Source organism: Aethalodelphis obliquidens, unplaced genomic scaffold, assembly GCF_003676395.1.
Source record: "Aethalodelphis obliquidens isolate GAN/ISIS:26980383/991018 unplaced genomic scaffold, ASM367639v1 scaffold8, whole genome shotgun sequence".
NCBI lineage: Eukaryota > Metazoa > Chordata > Mammalia > Artiodactyla > Delphinidae > Aethalodelphis > Aethalodelphis obliquidens.
The window spans coordinates 11,418,478-11,439,641 of NW_020837952.1; the positions used below are offsets into that span (position 1 = coordinate 11,418,478).

The following is a 21,164-nucleotide window of genomic DNA, read 5'->3' on the forward strand; positions in this document are numbered from 1 at the left end:
GTATTTTTCATTTTAGTTTTTGGGTAGTATTTCTTGGTAGGAATGATGAATATTGGTTTGGGTTTTTTTTTCCAATTTTCCATTTGCAAATTATGCTGCGTTATGTATTCTTCAGTTGTATTCTTGTAAATATGTGCAAGAGTTTCTGTAGGGTAAAACTTAGCAATGGCAATACATGATTCTATGGTATGCACATCTTCATCTTTAATAAATATTGCCAAATTCTCCAAAATGAGGATTCTAGTTTATACCCCAGTTGGTAGTTTATGAGTTGCAGTTACTACACATCTTCTCCACACTTAATATTATTGACACATGTGCATGTGCTTGTGTTTTCACCAATTTCATGAGAATGATGTGGTATGGTGTTAATTGGTATTTTTCATACTGCTAATGAGATTGAACATCTCATATGTGTAGAGGCCATTCTGATGTTCTGTGATTTGCCCTTTTTTTGCATTCTCTTTTTAAAAAATTAATTTAAAGGAGTTTTTCATGTTCTAATCCTTTGTTGGTTATAGGCAGTATAAGTATCTCTCCCAATCTGTATCTTTCTTTACTTGGTGCCTTTGTTGAACAGAAACTTATCATTTTAACCTCGCAATTTTATCAGCTTTTACCTTTAAGATTTTTTGTTTTTTGTCTTAACTCTTCCTATATTCTGAAGTAATAAGAATTTTCTTCTGTATCTTTTAAAAAATTATATTTTTGCTTTCACATTTATGTTTTTAATCCAACTACAATGTACTTTTGTAAGTTTCTGCTGTAATGCAGCATGTGTACCTAAGAATCACTGTGCTATATGCAAAATCATGCAATAAAAACCACAGGGCATACGGGAAAAATAGGGTTGGGGCACAGAGCTTTAAAAAATTTTTCAGGGACCCTTTTTTTTAAAAAAAAAAGATAATAAAATGGTAGCATGGTTTTACACATTTTAAATGGTTAATAAATACATTAATACTGCAGTAAATATGGTATTTTTATTTTGAAAAAGATGAGACTTGCTTGAAGTGGGATTGTGAAATGGTAGGAGGGTTATCCGAAATCTGCCAAGGAGTTGTAACACCAGATGTGGAGAGTGTGGTTCATAACACACATGGTGAATGTAGGTAGATGTTTAAAATGTATGTTTTGTGCATACCTGTGCCGCTCAGTGTAGCTGGGAAATTTTCCACATATATCTAGTGTTTGTTTCAGTTAGGATGAGGGTGAGACAAGCAAGGCACCTAGGGTGTAAAATTTAAGGAAGCACTCCCTGTTAGGGTCCCTAGGCATCTCACTTGCCTCACCCTAGTCCTCGCACTGCTTATGGGTGAAGTAGTGCTTAAGCATGCACTGAATTTGTGTTACTGTTCCCTTGTATATCAATCATGTTGAACACATTCAGGCTTTCGTAAGAAGCTTTTTTGAATAGAACTGACTACATATGTGAGGTATAGAGCTCTTAATTAATTTTTCCCGTATATATAGCCAGATCTTTCTACACTGGTTTGTAATGATTTTAGCATGCAGCATAGTTCCACATATATTTGAGCCTGGTTCTTGTTTCTTTGTGCTATTTTCATTGGTCTTTCCACTTCTCCCTATGCTAATAACACATTTGCTTAATCACAGGTCTGGCACTAACTTTGTAACCTTGGGCAAGTTAATTTCTGTGTGCCTATGAAATTATAATAGTGCCTACCTCATTGGGTAGTTAAAGGAGTAAATGAGCAATATATTAAAGTGCTTAGAAGTATGTGCCTGGCCCAAGAGTAAAGCTCAAATGTTAGTTATTTTGTTATTATTAAAAGTAATCCCTGTTAGTTAATAAGGAGTCTTGAGATCTAGTAGACTGAGATTGCCATCTTGTTTTTCCTTTTCCAAACTAAGAGGAAATGGGGAGAAGCTTTTGGAAGGATTCCCTGAGAAAGTGATGGTTAAACTATCTGAAAGATGATAAGAGTTAACTAGGTGTTGAGAGCAGTAGGAGAATATTTGAGGCAGAAGGAGCCATGAGGCAGAAAAAAGTGTGTCCAGGAACTAGATCTCAGCACAAAGAAAAATGGTACCAGTTAAGACTGGAGAGGTAAGTAGGAGCAGATCAGATCATGCAAGACCTATTAGGCAATGTTAAGCATTTTAGACTTCATGTTAAAATCAGTTATAACTATTTGTAAAGACTGATATTTCAAGAATAAAAGCCACGAAGTATTAATCTTTACAAATAGTTATAACTATTCAAAAGAGAAACTCAGAAGCTAAAGTTGGGTGCATCTGGACCCTAATAGCATATCAAGGATTAAGAGTGCTGTTGAGAATGTAAAATAAATTCAAGTCCTTGTTCACTTAGTGAGCTATTATTCACTTAGTGAGCTATTATTGATTTTGTTCGAGTCTTTTATGAGTTAAAATTAAGGAATCTTGTGTTTTGGGCAGATTCTTAATAGATTACGATTAGAGTTTTTACAGTACAACAAATCCGTGTAAATGTCTTGAAATAATTTTTTTCATTTATTTGTCCAGTTCATCTAATTTCAAGGGTGCATCTATAACTACACATTATTTCAGTAATAGACGCTCCTGTTTTTTCTACTTCCCTCATGTTTCATGACAACATTCTACAAGTAAGTTATAGGTGCCTGTAATAGAAATATGGTGACCATTTTCAATTGAAGGTAGTGTTAAAAACAGCTGAATTTTCATCAATTGGGAGAGTTTCCTCTCATAATGGTTTCATTATACAGAAAGCACTCAGTTCAAGATCTAAAAAAGAAAGTTGAACTAGAAATGTTATGGCAGCAGATGAATTCTGCCCAATGCAACCCTGCACTAAAACTAAAGAATTTATTAAATACTTTGGGAGGTAAAACGTCATCTTTTAGAAATATCTTTTAAGTAAATATAAATAGAACTTTGACAGTATTCCACAAATAGTTTTTAATGTAAGTTTTATAAATGACATTTTAAATTATAGTATTATTGTTAATCTATAAGTTCAGCACAATTCTAATCAAAATCTTAATAGGGATTTTTGTGGAACTTGATTAACTGATTCTAAAATTCATAGGGAATAGCAAATGGCCAAAGATAGTTAAGACAGTTTGCAACAAGAAGCTGGGGGAACGTGCCCTAAATAATATCAATATAAAAGTAATTAAGACAATTAAATTGGCACAATGATAGAAAAATAGATGAATGGAGTAGGGGAAAGATCGCTTAGTATGACATTTATTTGCAAAGAAAGCAAATGAAATGTCTGAATATCTTGTTTAAATTGCAAGGGAGAAAGAGTCTAAAAAAATTTTAGTGGGTGATATACAATTAAGTATAATTTTCTTTATTATCAATTTAACATATAAATTCATTGCTAGTCTAATCTATTTTATTTATCTTAGAAACAGAGTTTTCTTAAAACTTAGTTTTTCAACTCTTATTTTCTCATAAATATCAAAATCTACAATTTGGAGGCTTTCCATTGTGTAACCCTGATAGTGGGTTTGGAATACTCATGTATAGATAATTCTGCCTTACCCACTTTTAGGGAATTAAACTGCTGATGAATATTGTTTAAGAATTGTGGAGTTTTGCTATGTTGGTGCCTTTGCTTCAAACATAACTGTAGTGTTTCATTCCTATAGTGCTATATGTATAGTGCTATAAGCACAGAAATATTAGAATGATGTTCTTCTAAAAAACTTGGTTATACATGTGGGCTTTAAACATCTTGTTAATCTCTACTTTTGCTTTTGTTTGTGATTGAACCTGGTTAAGTGTGGGGAAGGTATTTCTGGAAAAAAATTTAAAATAATTATGAACCAGTGGCAAAGCATAGTAGGTATAATATAAATCAATCCGTAAAGTTTTTCAGATTTATAATTTTTTATGCTTTCTTTGCTAGAGAACCATTATTTTATTTTTTCTGTCACTGGTCATCTGATGAGAAACTAATTTAGGTATTTGAAAGTAAGATGAATATAGTTTCAGTAATGCTTATTATAGTGCTTGGTATCACACTTTTGAAATCAATTAAAAACCAGTCCTTCTTGCCCCAGCAGATTTTACTAATGTATGAGAAACAATTGGAGACAGTATTGTTGTTATTAACTTTTGTTGGTAAAGAAGCTAATTATTTTTAAAGTTTCTTTTAAGCTTTGATTATAATTACTAAAATCAATCTTGGAAACCTTTAATAATTGCTTTCCTTACCCCATAAAAGATACAGTTAAATATATAAAATTAACATACTTTTTACAAAAGAACCATTTTCCATATTTATATTTTACCATGTTGCATTTAAAATTTTATTTTGACTGATTCTTATAATTACCATTTGAATTTTTGTTCAGTTGGTAAATATTCTGTTGAATAGCTATTTCATTTTTTTTAAATGCTGTTAAGGATTTTTTTTAATGTATATGTTTTTTGTTTTTTTTGCGGTACGTGGGCCTCTCACTGGCGCGGTCTCTCCCGCCGCGGAGCACAGGCTCTGGACGCGCAGGCCCAGTGGCCATGGCCCACGGTCCCAGCCGCTCCGCGGCATGTGGGATCCTCTCGGACCGGGACACGAACCCACGCCCCCTGCATCGGCAGGCGGACCCCCAACCACTGCGCCACCAGGGAAGCCCTGTATATGTTAATAGTTGTCTTTAGTAGATACTTTACAGAACAATAGAAATAATACTTTATACAAGTGAAATATTTTTCTTCTACTACTGTGACATTATAGTTATTCTCAGTAATCCTTGGAAGTAGACATGTACTTTGATATAAAATAAAATATAAAAAATAGGCAGATTTTCTGCTATTCCTATAGTTCCTGGTATTTTCCTTTACCGATTTCTCTTCTTTTTTAGGTACCTAGTCGATAGTCGCTGGTTCAAACAGTGGAAAAAATATGTTGGCTTTGACAGTTGGGACAAATACCAGATGGGAGATCAAAATGTATATCCTGGACCCATTGATAACTCTGGGCTTCTTAAAGGTATTATTTCCGTCTTTCAGTCAGGTTGTAAATGTGTTCGTTTCAGTATGTTGTAGTAATATGGAAAATGTTAATGTAAATAAATTGGTAAATTAGAAATTTCTTTGTGTAGTCATCCCCCAGTGTCCATGCGGGGATTGATTCCAAGACCCCTTTCAGATACCAAAATCTATGGATGGTCAAGCCCCTTATATAAAATGGCATAATATTTGCATATGATCTGTGTATCCTCCCATATAGTTTAAATTATTTGTAGGTTATCTGTAATACCTAATAAAATATAAATGCTATGCAAATAGTTGCTGGTACACAGAAAATTCAAGTTTTTCTTTTTGGAACTTTCTGAAATTTTTTTTTCCCTCAAATATTTTCTGTCCAGGGTTGGTTGAATCTGCAGATTCAGGACCCATGGATACAGAGGGCCGACTGTATTATAGATTTGACCTAATGAATTCAGATTATTTTGTTATAATTAGTTATATTCTGTATCATGACAAATCCTGTTTGTCATTTCTGATTAGTAAGGGTTTATTATTGTTTAAACCTAGAATGTAAATTAGAAAGCACTATCTTATTGTTTGGGGGAAATGCTGTACTGTGTATTATTTTGCTAATGGGCACATGACTTTTCTCTTTAAGTTGGGGATCAGTGGTATATGGTTACATTCTTGGATTTTTTCATTAATCTTCTACAACCTTTACTACTTGCCAGCTCTTCTAAAACTCACATAACATTTAAAGAAAATAAAATATAAGTACCAGAACTTCCATTTCTGGCCAGGATGGAATAACAGGGACTAGACTTATCCTTCCACTTGAATGAACTAAAACCCTGACAAAAAACATGAAACAGTGGTTCTCAAAACATTGGACATCAGGCAACAAAGAACAGTGATCCCTGGAGGTATGAAACAAATGAAGTGAACCCTATGATTTCCTCAGCTTACTGCACTGAGTTTCCAAGACACGGCACAGAAGGAGAAACTCACGCAAAGCCTGGCAACCTCCCTTAGTTGAGGAAAGAGTTTGGAGTCCACGGAGACCAAGGCAGCCAGAGTTCTCAGGGCAGAGTACCAGAGAGGAATGAGCAGCACACAAGGAGAGAGAGAGTCCTAGAGATCTATAGAAGCTCTCTTATAAGTCTAGAGCTGACTGTTGACCAGTGCATGTATGTGAGGAAGCTACCCAAGGCCAAGGAAAGAACCATCCAAAAGAATTAGAAGGGGGCTTCCCTGGTGGCGCAGTGGTTGAGAGTCTGCCTGCTGATGCAGGGGACACGGGTTCGTGCCCCGGTCCGGGAAGATCCCACATGCCACGGAGCGGCTGGGCCCGTGAGCCATGGCCGCTGAGCCTGCTCGTCCAGAGCCTGTGCTCCGCAACGGGAGAGGCCACAACAGTGAGAGGCCCACATAACACACACACACACAAAAAAAAAGCATTAGAAGGAACAATCGTTTAGGTTCATGTTACCAAATCAGGTTCATTTGCCAGATGCACAGCAAGCCAAATTCTGAGATACCAAGGTTTGCAGCAGAGAAAGGGTTTATTCATAAGGCAACCAAGTGAGGAGTCGGGAGAACAAATCTCAAATCTGCCTCCCTGATGGCAAGAGGCTCAGGGTATTTATGGGAACAAAGAAGCAGGGTGGTCTGAGGTGTGGGGAGCGTGGGAAAAGGTAATTGGTGATAAGGAAAGAGTGAGGTAATAGTCATTCTGTGCAGGTGCAACTAAGCTACTTGCTTCTCTGTGGGATGCATGTTCAGAAAATGGAGGCATTAGCAGGTGCTGAGGGTGGAGTTTTTGGCCCTTTCATGTCAAAAGGTCACCAAGCGGACACTCACACAAGCCCAGTTGGACAGTCGGTGGTCTTAACCAGTCTTAGCTCCACCTAGAACTGAACACAGCTGATTTCAAGTTCCTGAAAAACAACTCAGGCAACTATCTTATTGTTTAGGTTATGCGAAGCTTGGAGGACATGCAAGTTTTTATAAAAACAATTAAAGTGTGCTTGATCAGTAAAGGCAGGTTACAGTTATAGTTTAATGGATCTAACTGATGAGTATCCTCCGTTTCACTCATAAAGGTCCAGGAATAATGTGTTCACAGTAGCCAGAGTGGAGAACCTTATAAATCACGGGGTAGACTGCAGAGAATGGGATTGCCTCTATAGAAGGGCAAAATTTATCCTTCTAAGTTGAAAGTATCAAACTATTTCCAAGTAACTTAACTGCATCTCAGAACAGAACACAAGAGTATTTGTAGGAATACAAAAAATATCCAGCATCCAACAAGATAAAATTTGTAATTTCTTGGATACAACCAAATATTACCTGGAATGCAAAGAAACAGAAAAATACAATGCATACTAAGGAGAAATAGCAATGTTTAAAAAAATATTTTTTAAGCAGAAAAGAACGAAGAACAGATGAAACAGATACAAAACGAATAGTAAGATGGTAGATTTAAACCCAGCTCTATGAACAGTCGTATTTAATGTAAATATCCCAATTTGAAGTAGAGACTGTAAGATTGCATTAAAAAAAAAAGACCCAACTGTATACTACTAGAAACCCACCTTAAATATAAAGATACAAATAGATTAAGAGATTGAAAAATTGTAAGACTGACCTCCAGTGACCCTCCTCTTACATAATCATCTCCTTTTTGAGTGTGAGTGGAACCTGAGAATAGGATATCATTCCTGTGATTATTTATATTATATGACAAAAGGGAGATTATCCCAGTGAGCTTTATCTAATCGTGCATGCCCTTTAAAAGCAGAGTTTTCTCTAGCTGGTAGCTGTAGAAGTGAGGATTCAAAGCATGAGAAGGACTCATTGCTGGTTTGAAAATGGAGGGGACTACGTGAGAAGGAAGACAGGCATCCTCTAGGAACAAAGAGAGTCGTTGGGCCCACAGCTAGCAAGGAAACAGGGACCTCATAACTGTAGCCATGAGGAACTGAATTCTGCCAACAGTCTGAATGGACTTGGAAGTAGATTCTTCCCCAGAGCCTTCAGATAGGAGACCAGCCTGGTGACATCTTGATTTCTTCCTTGTAAGACCCTAAGTAGAAAACCCAGTTGAGCCCATCTGACCCATAAAACTGTGAGATAATAAATGGGTGTTGTTTTAAACTACTATGGTTATTTGTTATGTAGCAATAGAAAACTAATACACATACTAACACTAATCAAAAGAAAGCTGGAATGGCCATATTAATGTTAGACGTTAAGTTTTAGAATGGAGAACATTACCAGGGATAAAAGTTCATTTCATGATCATAAATGGGCCAGGACAATTTGTTAAGAAAACATAATAATCCTAAATATATACCCAGCTAATGGCATAACTTGAAAATATATGAAGCAAAAACTGATAGAACTGCAAGGAGAAATAGAAAAATATCCACAATTATATAATGGATATTTCAATATTCTTCTCTCCATAAGTGATAGAAAATGTGTAGACAGAAAAGTAGTAATGAAATAAATCAACGTACCTGTCCTAATTGACATTTATAGAATATTCCACTGAATAACAGCAGAATGAAAATTCTTTTTAGGTGTACACATGAAGCATTTAGATAGACTATATTCTGGGCCATAAAACCTGTCTCAATAATGTTAGAAGGGGGCTTCCCTGGTGGTGCAGTGGTTAGGAATCCACCTGCCAATGCAGGGGACACGGGTTTGAGCCCTGGTCCAGGAAGATCCCACATGCCACGGAGCAACTAAGCCCATGCACCACAACTACTGAGCCTGTGGTCTAGAGCCTGTGAGCCACAACTACTGAAGCCTGTGTGCCACAACTACTGAAGCCCACGCGCCTAGAGCCCATGCTCCACAACAGGAGAAGCCACCGCAATGAGAAGCCCGTGCACTGCAACGAAGAGTAGCCCCAGCTCACCGCAACTAGAGAAAGCCCACATGCAGCAACGAAGACCCAACGCAGCCAAAAATAAATAAATAAATATAAAATAAATAAATAAAGTTACAAGGATTTAAATCATATGAAATATGTTTTCTTACTACAGTGGAATAAATAAGAAGTTAATAACAGACAGTTGGAACATCTTCAGATGTTTGGAGACTAACATACTTCTGCATAAGCCATGGGTCAAAAAGAACTCAAAGGGGAAATTAGCAAGTATTTTTACCTAAATGAAAGTGAAAACAAAACATATCAAAATTTGTGGAAGGTAGCTAAATAGTATGTGGGGGGGGTAATTTATAGCCCTTAACATCTATAAAGAAAAGAAAGGTCTGAAATCTTTCACCTTGGTTTCTGACTCAAACTAAAAGTAAGAACAAATTAAACCTAAATCAAGCAGAAGAAAGGAACTACTAATAAGTTCTGAACAGAAATAAAGAGAAAATAGAAAAATAGAGAAAATCAATGAAACCAAAAACTGGTTCTTTGTGAAGATAATAAAATTTATAAATACCTAGTTTGATCACCAGAAAAAGGGAAAAGACACAACTACCAATATCAGGAACAAGAGAGGTAACATCAATACAGAAATCTACAAACAGCAAAAGGAGAATAAAAGAATATTATGAACTTTATGCCATTAAATTCAACAAATGAGATGAAAAAGACAAATTTCTTGAAAGATGAAAACTACCAAAGCTCATTCCAAAAGAATGGATTCTCTGAATAGCCCTGAATAACAAAAGCTCTTCTAGAAAATTGGGAGAGAATACATCCCAATACATGCTATGAAACCGTCATTACCTTGATACCAAAATCTGGCAGAGACATTTCAAGAGAAAAAATGCTAGACCATTATCCCTCATGAGCATAGAAAAATCAATTATTAACAATATTTTAGTAAATCAAGTCCAACAATAAAGAGGATATATAGAGAAATAAACATTAAGTATAAATAGAGAAATAAATGTTACAAAGATAATATATCATATAAAACAAAAGAGTAAAATACAAGGAAACTCCCTCAACCTCATAATGGACATCTGTGGAAAACCTACAGAAGACATACTCAACAGTGAAAGACTGAGTCCTCTCCCTCTAAAATCAGGAAAAAGCAAGGATGTCTACTCTCAGCTCTTCAAGCCAAGATTGTACTGGAGGGCCTAGGCAGTGTAATAAGGCAAGAAGAAGAGTTAAAAGGCATACAGCTTGTATCAGAAGAAGTAATAAATCTTCCTTTATTCACATACACCTATGTCTATGTAGAAAATTTAATGGAATCTATAAAAAGAAAACTTCTAGAACTAATAAATGAGATTAGCCTTTAGAATACAAGATCATTATTCAAAAACCAATTGTATTTTTGTACACTAAAAATGAACTAACATGAATTGAAATTTTAAAAGTACATTTTATAGTGGCACCAAAAATATAAAATACAGATAAATCTGATAACATGTGCAAGACATGTAAACTAAAAACTATAAGACATTGCTGAGATAAATAAAACCTAAATAAAGACAGAAATTATGTTAGTGGATCAGAAAACTCAATATTGTTAAATTCCCCCACTCAATCTACAGATTCAACACAATTCCAAATCACATTCCTAGTAGGTTTTTTTCTCTCATTTAAAAATGAGACAGAATTTACATACCATAGAATTCATCCTTTTAAATTCTGTGATTCACTGTTTTTTAGTATATTCACAAAGTTTTACAACCATCACCACCGTCTAATTCCACAAAATTTTCGTAACCCCAGAAAGAAACTTCGTATCCATGAGCAGACACTCTCCATCCCCACTCAAGACCCAGCCATAGGCAATCACTAGTATACTTCTGTCTGTGGATTCGCCTTTTAGGGACATTTCATCTAAATGGAATCATACAATATGTGGCCTTACCGTTTGATCTCTTTCCCTTAGCACAGAATTTTAAAGTGTCTTCATGTAGCATGAATCACTACTTCATTTCTTTTTATGGATGAGTACTTTTCCATTGTATGGAGATAAGCCACATTTAGTTTATCCATTCATCAATTGATGGACATTTGGGTTGTTTTCACTTTCTGGCTATTACGAATTATGTTGCTCTGAGCATTCACATACAAATATTTGTGTAGATTTATATTTTAATTTCTCATGGATCTATACCTAAGCATGGGATTACTAGGTCATATAGTAACTCTGTGTTTAACTATTTGAAGAATTGCTAGACTTTTCCAAAATAGTTGCACCATTTTACATTCCCACCAGCAAGAAGTAGGGTACCAGTTTCTCCACATCATGCCAACGCTTGTCATTGTTCGTTTATTGTAGCCATCCTAATGCATATGAAGTGGTATCTATTGTTATTTTGATTTGTATTTCCCTAGTGATTAATGATGTTAAGTATCTTGTCTGTGCTGCTTATATCGTTTTTGGAGAAATGTCTATTCAGATCCTGTGCCCATTTTTTAATTGGGTTATTTGTCTACTTATTATGTTCTAAGAGTTGTTTATGTATTCTGAATACTAGTCCCTTATCAGACATATGATTTCCAAAAATTGTCTCCTAACCTGTGGATTGTCTTTTACTTTCTTGATGGTGCCTCTAAAGCGCAAATTAATTTTGATGAAGTCCAATTTATCTGTTTTTTTCATTTGGTTGCTTGTGATTTGGGTGTCAGAAAGCATCACCTAATCCAAGATCAGAAAAAACTTATGTTTTTTTCTAAGAGTTTTATAGTTTTGGCTGTTATATTTATGTCTTTGATCAATTTTAAGTTAATATTTGTATATGGTGTGAGGTAAGAATCAGTTGAACAGATTAGAGAATCCAGAAGTAGATCCACACATATATATGGCCAATTGATTTTACAGAAAGTTGTAAGGAGAGAAGATAGTCTTTTAAACAAATGGAGTGAAGATAGTCTTTTAAACAAATGCTGCTTGAGCATTATCTATTTGCCAGAAACAGGTGAACTTTGATCTATACCTGGCACCATATACAAAATTAACTCAAAACAGACCGTAGAGCTATATGTAAAAACCAAAACTATAAAAAAAATAGGAGAAAAATTTTGTGACACTGTGTTAGGCAAAGTTTTCTTAAATATGAATTTAAAAAGCACAGTTGATAAAAGAAAAAAATTGTTGGCTTGTATTTCATCATTAACAAACGCTTCAAATGACACTGTTCAGAGAATGAAACAATAAAGCACAATGTGGGAGAAAATAATTTGCAAATCACCTAGCTGATAAAATATTTATATGCAGAATAAGCAATTCCATAAAGCCCAGTGGAAAAAGTAGACAAAAGGTTTGAACAGATGCCTCACCAAAGAAGATAGTGTTTTCAAAAAGCACATGTGGGACTTCCCTGGTGGCGCAGTGGATAAGAATCTGCCTGCCAATGCAGGTGACACAGGTTCGATTCCTGGTCCAGGAAGATCCCACATGCCATGGAGCAACTAAACCCGTGTGCCACAACTACTGAGCTTGCACTCTAGAGCCCGCAAGCTGCAACTGCTGAGCCTGTGTGCCACAACTACTGAAGCCTGCACACCTAGAGCCCCTGCTCCACAACAAGAGAAGCCACCGCAATGAGAAGCCACACACCACAATGAAGAGTAGCCCCGGCTCGCCACAACTAGAGAAAGCCCACGCACAGCCAAAAATAAATAAAAATTTAAAGGAAAAAAAGCACGTGTAAATATACTCAACGTCAATTGTCATTAGAAAAATGAAGATTAAAACCACAATGAGGTCCTACTATACATGTGTTAAAATGATTAAAATTTAAAAGATGAGCTCATACCAAGTATTGACAAGGATGTGGAGCAAGTAGAACTTTCATACGCTGTTTTTGGGAATGTAGTAGTCTTGTAATTTCTTAAAAAGCTAAACATACATTTACCATAGGAACCAACCATTCTACATATGAAAACTTGTACATGAGTGATCACATCACTGTTATTTGTAGTAGAGAAAATTAGAAACAATCCAAAATGCCCATCAACAGCTGAATGGATAAACAAATTATAGAATACCCATATAATGAAATCCTACTCAGCAATTAAAAGGAATGAACTATTGATACATAAAAACATGGACGGATTTCAAGATAATGATGCAGCATAAATGAAGCCAAACAAAGCAGTACATACTATTTTTTATATAGTACTGTAGAAAATGCAAATTAGTCTACACTTGCAAAGTACAGATAAGTGGTTTTCAGGGGACAGGACAGTAGACCTGGATGGACAAGAAGAGATTACAAAAAAGCGCTACAGGGAAACCTTTGGTGTGGGGGGGATACTGATAGATCTCTTCATCGTTTTGGTGATGATGGTTACACACTTGTAGTGATATGTCAGAACTTATCAAATTTTACACCTTAAATCTGCAACAGTTTGTTGTATATCAATTTTATATCAATAAGCACAGAAGTAACAAAAATTAGGGGTTCTGTGTTTAGGGGTGTTCTCCTCCTAAAAAAATGATCCAAAAATTGATCATTTTATTTTATCCACTAGATATAAATTACTATTTGGATTTTGTTACATAATAACATCATTTACTCAAAATCTTGAATTATTGTGGAGAATAGCATAGAAATCTTAATTTTTAAACTTTTTTTCTTTTCCTAAATTTACTTCAAAGTAGTCTGTTATAGTGGAAAGAAAATGGATATTAGCATAAACAGATACATGTTTGAGTCCAGTCTCTACAGTTTTCTATATGTGAACTTGGGCAAGTTAATCAATATCTGAATCTATTTACTAAGTAAAATGTAGCTATCTACTTCATAATATTGTTCTGAAAATCAACTGAGATAAAAGGGTTTTCCATAATAATACCTTTCATAGTACCTGCAATTTTCTGAATGATTTGGAGCAAGTTACTCAATTTCCTTGAATATATTTTTTGATCTAAAATAGATATCTATCTCTGGCCTGTCCTATACTACATTTCTAGTTCAACTGGAATTTTGAAAATGGATCATAGAATTAGAACCATATCTGAACAACTACCTCTACTTTAGATCTGTGGAGGAATCTAGATCATGGGCCCTCTGGAGTAATGAGATGCCCTTTTGTAATTTCCGTCATGGTTCCCAGGCTATGTGTTTTGGCATCATTGTTAAAGGTTATTGATTTGCTTCTGAATTTTCTTCATCAGCTAATGCTAGAACGATCACTATTACCATGTGAGGAATCTCTGATACTTAAAATATTTGGGAAACAGGCTTCATTCAGATCCTTTGGCTAACAGTTACACTTTAGTATTTTTTTTAAGAGCCCAATAAAAGAAAAATTATTTTTTTTAACACTGTTGGTTGCCTGGTACACATTGAAACTTTGTAAAGCAACAGTTTATTTTGGAATATGTAGACTTAAATGTGAACCTCTTCAGAGCTTTCTTCAAAACTCATTATTTAAATACCTGAGTTAGTCTCCATGAATTTAAGTAATTTTTAATGTGTACAACCAAAGTATTTAGAGTTATGTAGTATTGTTTCTTTTTATGTATTGAGTTTATTTTTCCTTTTGTAGATGGTGATGCCCAGTCACTTAAGGAGCATCTTATTGATGAATTGGATTACATACTGTTGCCAACTGAGGGCTGGAATAAACTTGTCAGCTGGTACACATTGATGGAAGGTCAGGAACCAATAGCACGGAAGGTACATATTAAGAATAACTGAATAAAAATATTTTTCTTAGTTCACATTTTCTTGTTAATTTCAGTGACTAATGAAGCCTGCTCAATTATCTTGGAGAAAAAGACCATCAGAATGTTACTGTACACTAACACACATAGAGGGTTTACTATATGCTAGCCACTGTTATAAGCACATCATATACATTATTAACTAGTTTAATCCTCATAAAAAATTCTGAGGTAAGTATTATCCCCATTTTATAGATGAGGAAATGAGGACAGAGGTAGAGAGGTGCAGGGTCTTTCAGAAAGCCACATGAGTTTACGTACTTAAGTAGCCTGACTCTGACTTTTTTTTCTGATTAAAAAGAAAAAATTTTTTTAAATAATGAAGAAACTAAAAGTAGAAGAAATATTGTACAGCATACAATTTTCTTAAAACTTGAAAATGCAGATATTTTTCTTATCCCTATTTTAAGTTTTACACTTACAGTCTAGAAAAATTAAAAATGACCCACTTTTTAAATTTTTTGATTAACTAAAAATTCATTTATGAAAGTATCAGTATCACCATAGTAGAATAATACCAACTGCTTAAAGTAGATCTGTCAGCCTTACACAAGTATTTGATAGTGTATTTGGGTGGAGCAGAATTATTTATCTGATTTTTTATTTCTACATAAAAACGATTAAAAACCCGAATTATGTAACACAAGGGTATAAACCTCTGATAGTCCAAACCATATTTGGATTTATTTGCAACTGATCCTACAAAGTTAATATATTAACAGTTTATATTTGTGTATCTATGGTTTAGGTATAAAATTGAATTTCGTTTTCTAAATAGAATGTGAATGTGCCTTTGATTTAGTTTAGTGTAGTTTAATTCTGTTCCTTAACTTCACTCAGTCTTTCCTTATAGCTATTTCAAAGTTAAGATTCATATCTTCTAAGAATGCTAGCCATAAATTATATATATTTATATATATATGTAATGGCCTATCATTTCTATCTATAATTGCTGGAGAATTGAGTGTTTTGACTATTTGAAGGATAAACTACTCAGCTGTAAAACTACGTAGAAGAAGACCTTCATTCCTGGGATAAAGGAAAATCTGTAATATGTCTGGAGTATCTTCAAATGTGTTAAACTGTATTAATTCAACCTGAATGACATACTTTTTTTTTTCTTAATAAGTGTAGCATATCATATAGTACAGTAAACAGGTCAACTGTGGACTCCATTTGCATTTCTTCTTGAAAGAGGGCTTACTGGCATTTCTTGAAATCTGTGTCTGATAAGCAAGTTAAAGAAGATAAAGAATCATGAAGAATTCATACAGGGAGAAAAAAAAAGTTTAAGAAGTCTGTTAGGAGACTATATATTTATTTTTAATAAGATAGTTAGAATTGACTCAACTTGTAAAATAATTTGCAAACTTTAGTGTGGTTTCTTCCCTCTTTGTTTCCTGGTGCGCGAGGAGAGGGGATTAAGAGCGCTGCTTAAAGGAGCTCCAGAGACGGGCGCAAGCCGCGGCTAACAGCGCGGACCCCAGAGACGGGCATGAGACGCTAAGGCTGCTGCTGCCGCCACCAAGAAGCCTATGTGTGAGCACAGGTCACTATCCCCACCTCCCTTCCGGGGAGCCTGTGCAGCCCGCCACTGCCACAACTTCCCCGGGAGAACACACGGCACGCCTCAGGCTGGTGCAACGTCACACTGTCCTCTGCCGCCGCAGGCTCGCCCCACACTCCATACCCCTCCCTCCCCCCGGCCTGAGTGAGCCGGAGCCCCCGAATCAGCGGCTCCTTTAACCCCGTCCTGTCTGAGCGAAGAACAGACGCCCTCAGGTGACTTACACGCAGAGGCAGGGCCAAATCCAAAGCTGAGCCCCGGGAGCTGTGCGAGCAAAGAAGAGAAAGGGAAATCTCTCCCAGCAGCCTCAGGAGCAGAGGGTTAAATATCCACAATCAACTTGATGTACCCTGCATCTGTGGAATACCTGAACAGACAACGAATCATCCCAAATTGAGGAGGTGGACGTTGAGAGCAAGATTTATGATTTTTTTTCCGCTTTTCCTCTTTTTGTGAGTGTGTATGTGTATGCTTCTGTGTGAGATTTTGTCTGTATAGCTTTGCTTTCACCATTTGTCCTAGGGTTCTATCCATCAGTGTTTTGTTTTTTTTACTTTTTAAAAAACATTTTTTCTTAATAATTTTTTATTTTAATAACTTTATATTATTTTACCTTACTTTATTTTATTTTATCCTCTTTCTTTCTTTCTTACTTTCTACTTTTTCTCCCTTTTATTCTGACCCGTGTGGATGAAAGGCTCTTGGTGCTGCAGCCAGGAGTCAGTGCTGTGCCTCTGAGGTGGGAGAGCCAACTTCAGGACACTGGTCCACAAGAGACCTCCCAGCTCCACGTAATATCAAACGGCGAAAATTTCCCAGAGATCTCCATCTCAACACCAACACCCAGCTTCACTCAATGACCAGCAAGCTACAGTGCTGGACACCCTATAGCAAACAATTAGCAAGGCAGGAACACAACCCCACCCATTAGCAGACAGGCTGCCTAAAATCATAATAAGGCCACAGACACCCCAAAACACACCACCAGATGTGGACCTGCCCACCAGAAAGACAAGATCCAGTCTTATCCACCAGAACACAGGCACTAGTCCCCTCCACCAGGAAGCCAACACAACCCACTGAACCAACTTTAGCCACTGGGGACAGACACCAAAAACAACGGGAACTACGAACCTGCAGCCTGCTAAAAGGAGACCCCAAACACAGTAAGAGAAGCAAAGTGAGAAGACAGGAAATCACACAGCAGATGAAGGAGCAAGATAAAAACACACCAGACCTAACAAAGAAATAGACAGTCTACCTGAGAAAGAATTCAGAATAATGATAGTAAAGATGATCCAAAATCTTGGAAATACAATAGACAAAATGCAAGAAACGTTTAACAAGGACCTAGAAGAACTAAAGATGAAACAAGCAACAATGAACAACACAATAAATGAAATTAAAAATACTCTAGAAGGGATCAGTAGCAGAATAACTGAGGCAGAAGAACGGATAAGTGACCTGGAAGATAAAATAGTGGAAATAACTACTGCAGAGCAGAATAAAGAAAAAAGAATGAAAAGAACTGAGGACAGTCTCAGAGACCTCTGGGACAACATCAAACGCACCAACATTCGAATTATAGGGGTTCCAGAAGAAGAAGAGAAAAAGAAAGGGACTGAGAAAATATTTGAAGAGATTATAGTTGAAAACTTCCCTAATATGGGAAAAGAAATAGTTAATCAAGTCCAGGAAGCACAGAGAGTCCTATACAGGATAAATCCAAGGAGAAACACACCAAGACACATATTAATGAAACTGTCAAAAATTAAATACAAAGAAAACATATTAAAAACAGCAAGCGAAAAACAACAAATAACACACAAGGGAATCCCCATAAGGTTAACAGCTGATCTTTCAGCAGAAACTCCAAGCCAGAAGGGACTGGCAGGCCATATTTAAAGTGATGAAGGAGAAAAACATACAACCAAGATTACTCTACCCAGCAAGAATGTCATTCAGATTTGATGGAGAAATTAAAACCTTTACAGACAAGCAAAAGCTGAGAGAGTTCTGCACCACCAACCCAGCTTTAAAACAAATGTAAAAGATCTTCTCTAAGCAAGAAACACAAGAGAAGGAAAAGACCTACAATAACAAACCAAAAACAGTTAAGAAAATGGGAATAGGAACATACATATTGACAATTACCTTAAATGTAAATGGATTAAATGCTCCCACCAAAAGACACAGAGTGGCTGAATGGATACAAAAACAAGACCCATACATATGCTGTCTACAAGAGACCCACTTCAGACCTAGAGACACATACAGACTGAAAGTGAGGGGATGGAAAAAGATATTCCATGGAAATGGAAACCAAAAGAAAGCTGGAGTAGCAATTCTCATATAAGACAAAATAGACTTTAAAACAAAGACTATTAGAAGAGACAAAGAAGGACACTACATAATGATCCAGGGATTTATCCAAGAAGATATAACAATTGTAAATATTTATGCACCCAACATAGGAGCACCTCAAACCATGAGGCAAATACTAACAGCCATAAAAGGGGAAATCAACAGTAACACATTCACAGTAGGGGACTTTAACACCCCACTTTCGCCAATGCACAGATCATCCAAAATGAAAATAAATAAGGAAACACAAGCTTTAAATGATACATTAAACAAGATGGACTTAATTGATATTTATAGGACATTCCATCAAAAACAACAGAATACACATTTTCTCAAGTGCTCATGGAACATTCTCCAGGATAGATCATATCTTGGGTCACAAATCAAGCCTTGGTAAAATTAAGAAAATTGAAATTGTATCAAGTATCTTTTCCGACCACAACGCTATGAGACTAGATATCAATTACAGGAAAAGATTTGTAAAAAATACAAACACATGGAAGGTAAACAACACACCACTTAATAACGAAGTAATCACTAAAGAAATCAAAGAGGAAATAAAAAAATACCTAGAAACAAATGACAATGCAGACATGACGACCCAAAACCTATGGGATGCAGCAAAGGCAGTTCTAAGAGGGAAGTTTATAGCAATACAATCCTACCTTAATAAACAGGAAACATCTCGAATAAACAACCTAATCTTGCACCTAAACCAAATACAGAAAGAAGAACAAAAAACCCCAAAGTTAGCAGAAGGAAAGAAATGATAAAGATCAGAAAGAAAAAGAAAAAGAAATGAAGGAAACAGTAGCAAAGATCAATAAAACTAAAAGCTGGTTCTTATGAGAAGATAAACAAAATTGATAAACCATTAGCCAGACTCATCAAGAAAAAAAGGGAGAAGACTCAGATCAATAGAATAAGAAGTAAAAAAGAAGTAACAACTGACACTGCAGAAATAAGAAAGACCATGAGAGATTACTACAAGCAACTCTATGCCAATAAAATGGGCAACCTGGAATAAATGGACAAATTCTTAGAAATGTACAACCTGCCAAGACTAAATCAGGAAGAAATAGATAATATGAAAAGACCAATCGCAAGCACTGAAATTGAAACTGTGATTAAAAATCTTCCAACAAACAAAAGCCCAGGACCATATGGCTTCACAGGCAAATTCTATCAAACATTCACAGAAGAGCTAACACCTATCATTCTCAAGCTCTTCCAAAATATAGCAGAGGAAGAAACACTCCCAAACTCATTCTATGAGGCCACCATCACCCTGATACCAAAACCAGACAAGGATGTCACAAGGAAAGAAAACTACAGGCCAATATCACTGATGAACATAGATGCAAAAATCCTCAACAAAATACTAGCCAACAGAATCCAACAGCACATTAAAAGGATCATACACCATGATCAAGTGGGGTTTATTCCAGGAATGCAAGGTTTCTTCAACATATGCAAATCAATCAATGTGATACACCATATTAACAAATTGAAGGAGAAAAACCATATGGTCATCTCAGTAGATGCAGAGAAAGCTTTTGACAAAATTCAACACCCATTTGTGATAAAAACCCTGCAGAAAGTAGGCATAGAGGGAACTTTCCTCAACATAATAAAGGCCATATATGACAAACCCACAGCCAACATCATCCTTAATGGTGAAAAACTGAAAGCATTTCCACTAAGATCAGGAAGAAGACAAAGTTGCCCACTCTCGCCACTCTTATTCAACATAGTTTTGGAAGTTTTGGCCACAGCAATCAGAGAAGAAAAGGAAATAAAAGGAATCCAAATCGGAAAGGAAGAAGTAAAGTTGTCACTGTTTACAGATGACATGATACTATACATAGAGAATCCTAAAGATGCTACCAGAAAACTACTAGAACTAATCAATGAATTTGGTAAAGTAGCAGGATACAAAATAAATGCACAGAAATCTCTTGCATTCCTATACACTAATGATGAAAAATCTGAAAGTGAAATCAAGAAAGCACTCCCATTTACCATTGCAACAAAAAGAATAAAATATCTAGGAATAAACCTACCTAAGGAGACAAAAGACCTGTATGCAGAAAAGTATAAGACACTGCTGAAAGAAATTAAAGGTGATACAAATACATGGAGAGATATACCATGTTCTTGGAAGAATCAACATTGTGAAAATGAATCTACTACCCAAAGCAATCTACAGATCCAATGCAATCCCTATCAAACTACCACTGGCATTTTTCACAGATCTAGAACAAAACATTTCACAATTTGTATGGAAACACAAAAGACTCCTAATAGCCAAAGCAATCTTGAGAACGAAAAACGGAGCTGGAGGAATCAGGCTCCCTGACTTCAGACTATACTACAAAGCTACAGTAATCAAGACAGTATGGTACTGGCACAAAAACAGAAAGATAGATGAATGGAACAGGATAGAAAGCCCAGAGATAAACCCACACACATATGGTCACCTTATCTTTGATAAAGGAGGCCGGAATGTACAGTGGAGAAAGGACAGCGTCTTCAATAAGTGGTGCTGGGAAAACTGGACACCTACATGTAAAAGTATGAGATTAGATCACTCCCTACACCATACACAAAAAGAAGCT

At 35.9% G+C, this 21,164-nt stretch overlaps 1 protein-coding gene across 6 annotated transcripts in view; it reads left to right on the forward strand.

Annotated features, from left to right (window-relative positions):
• Positions 1 to 21,164, forward strand: part of USP15 (ubiquitin specific peptidase 15) — a 127,820-nt gene that overhangs the window by 14,793 nt on the left and 91,863 nt on the right. For all 6 annotated transcript variants that reach the window (XM_027106875.1, XM_027106878.1, XM_027106877.1 and 3 more), the window contains exons 2-3: positions 4,839 to 4,966; positions 14,438 to 14,568. In XM_027106875.1, coding sequence (XP_026962676.1) covers positions 4,839 to 4,966; positions 14,438 to 14,568 — 259 coding nt within the window. The remainder of the gene's footprint in view (positions 1 to 4,838; positions 4,967 to 14,437; positions 14,569 to 21,164) is intronic.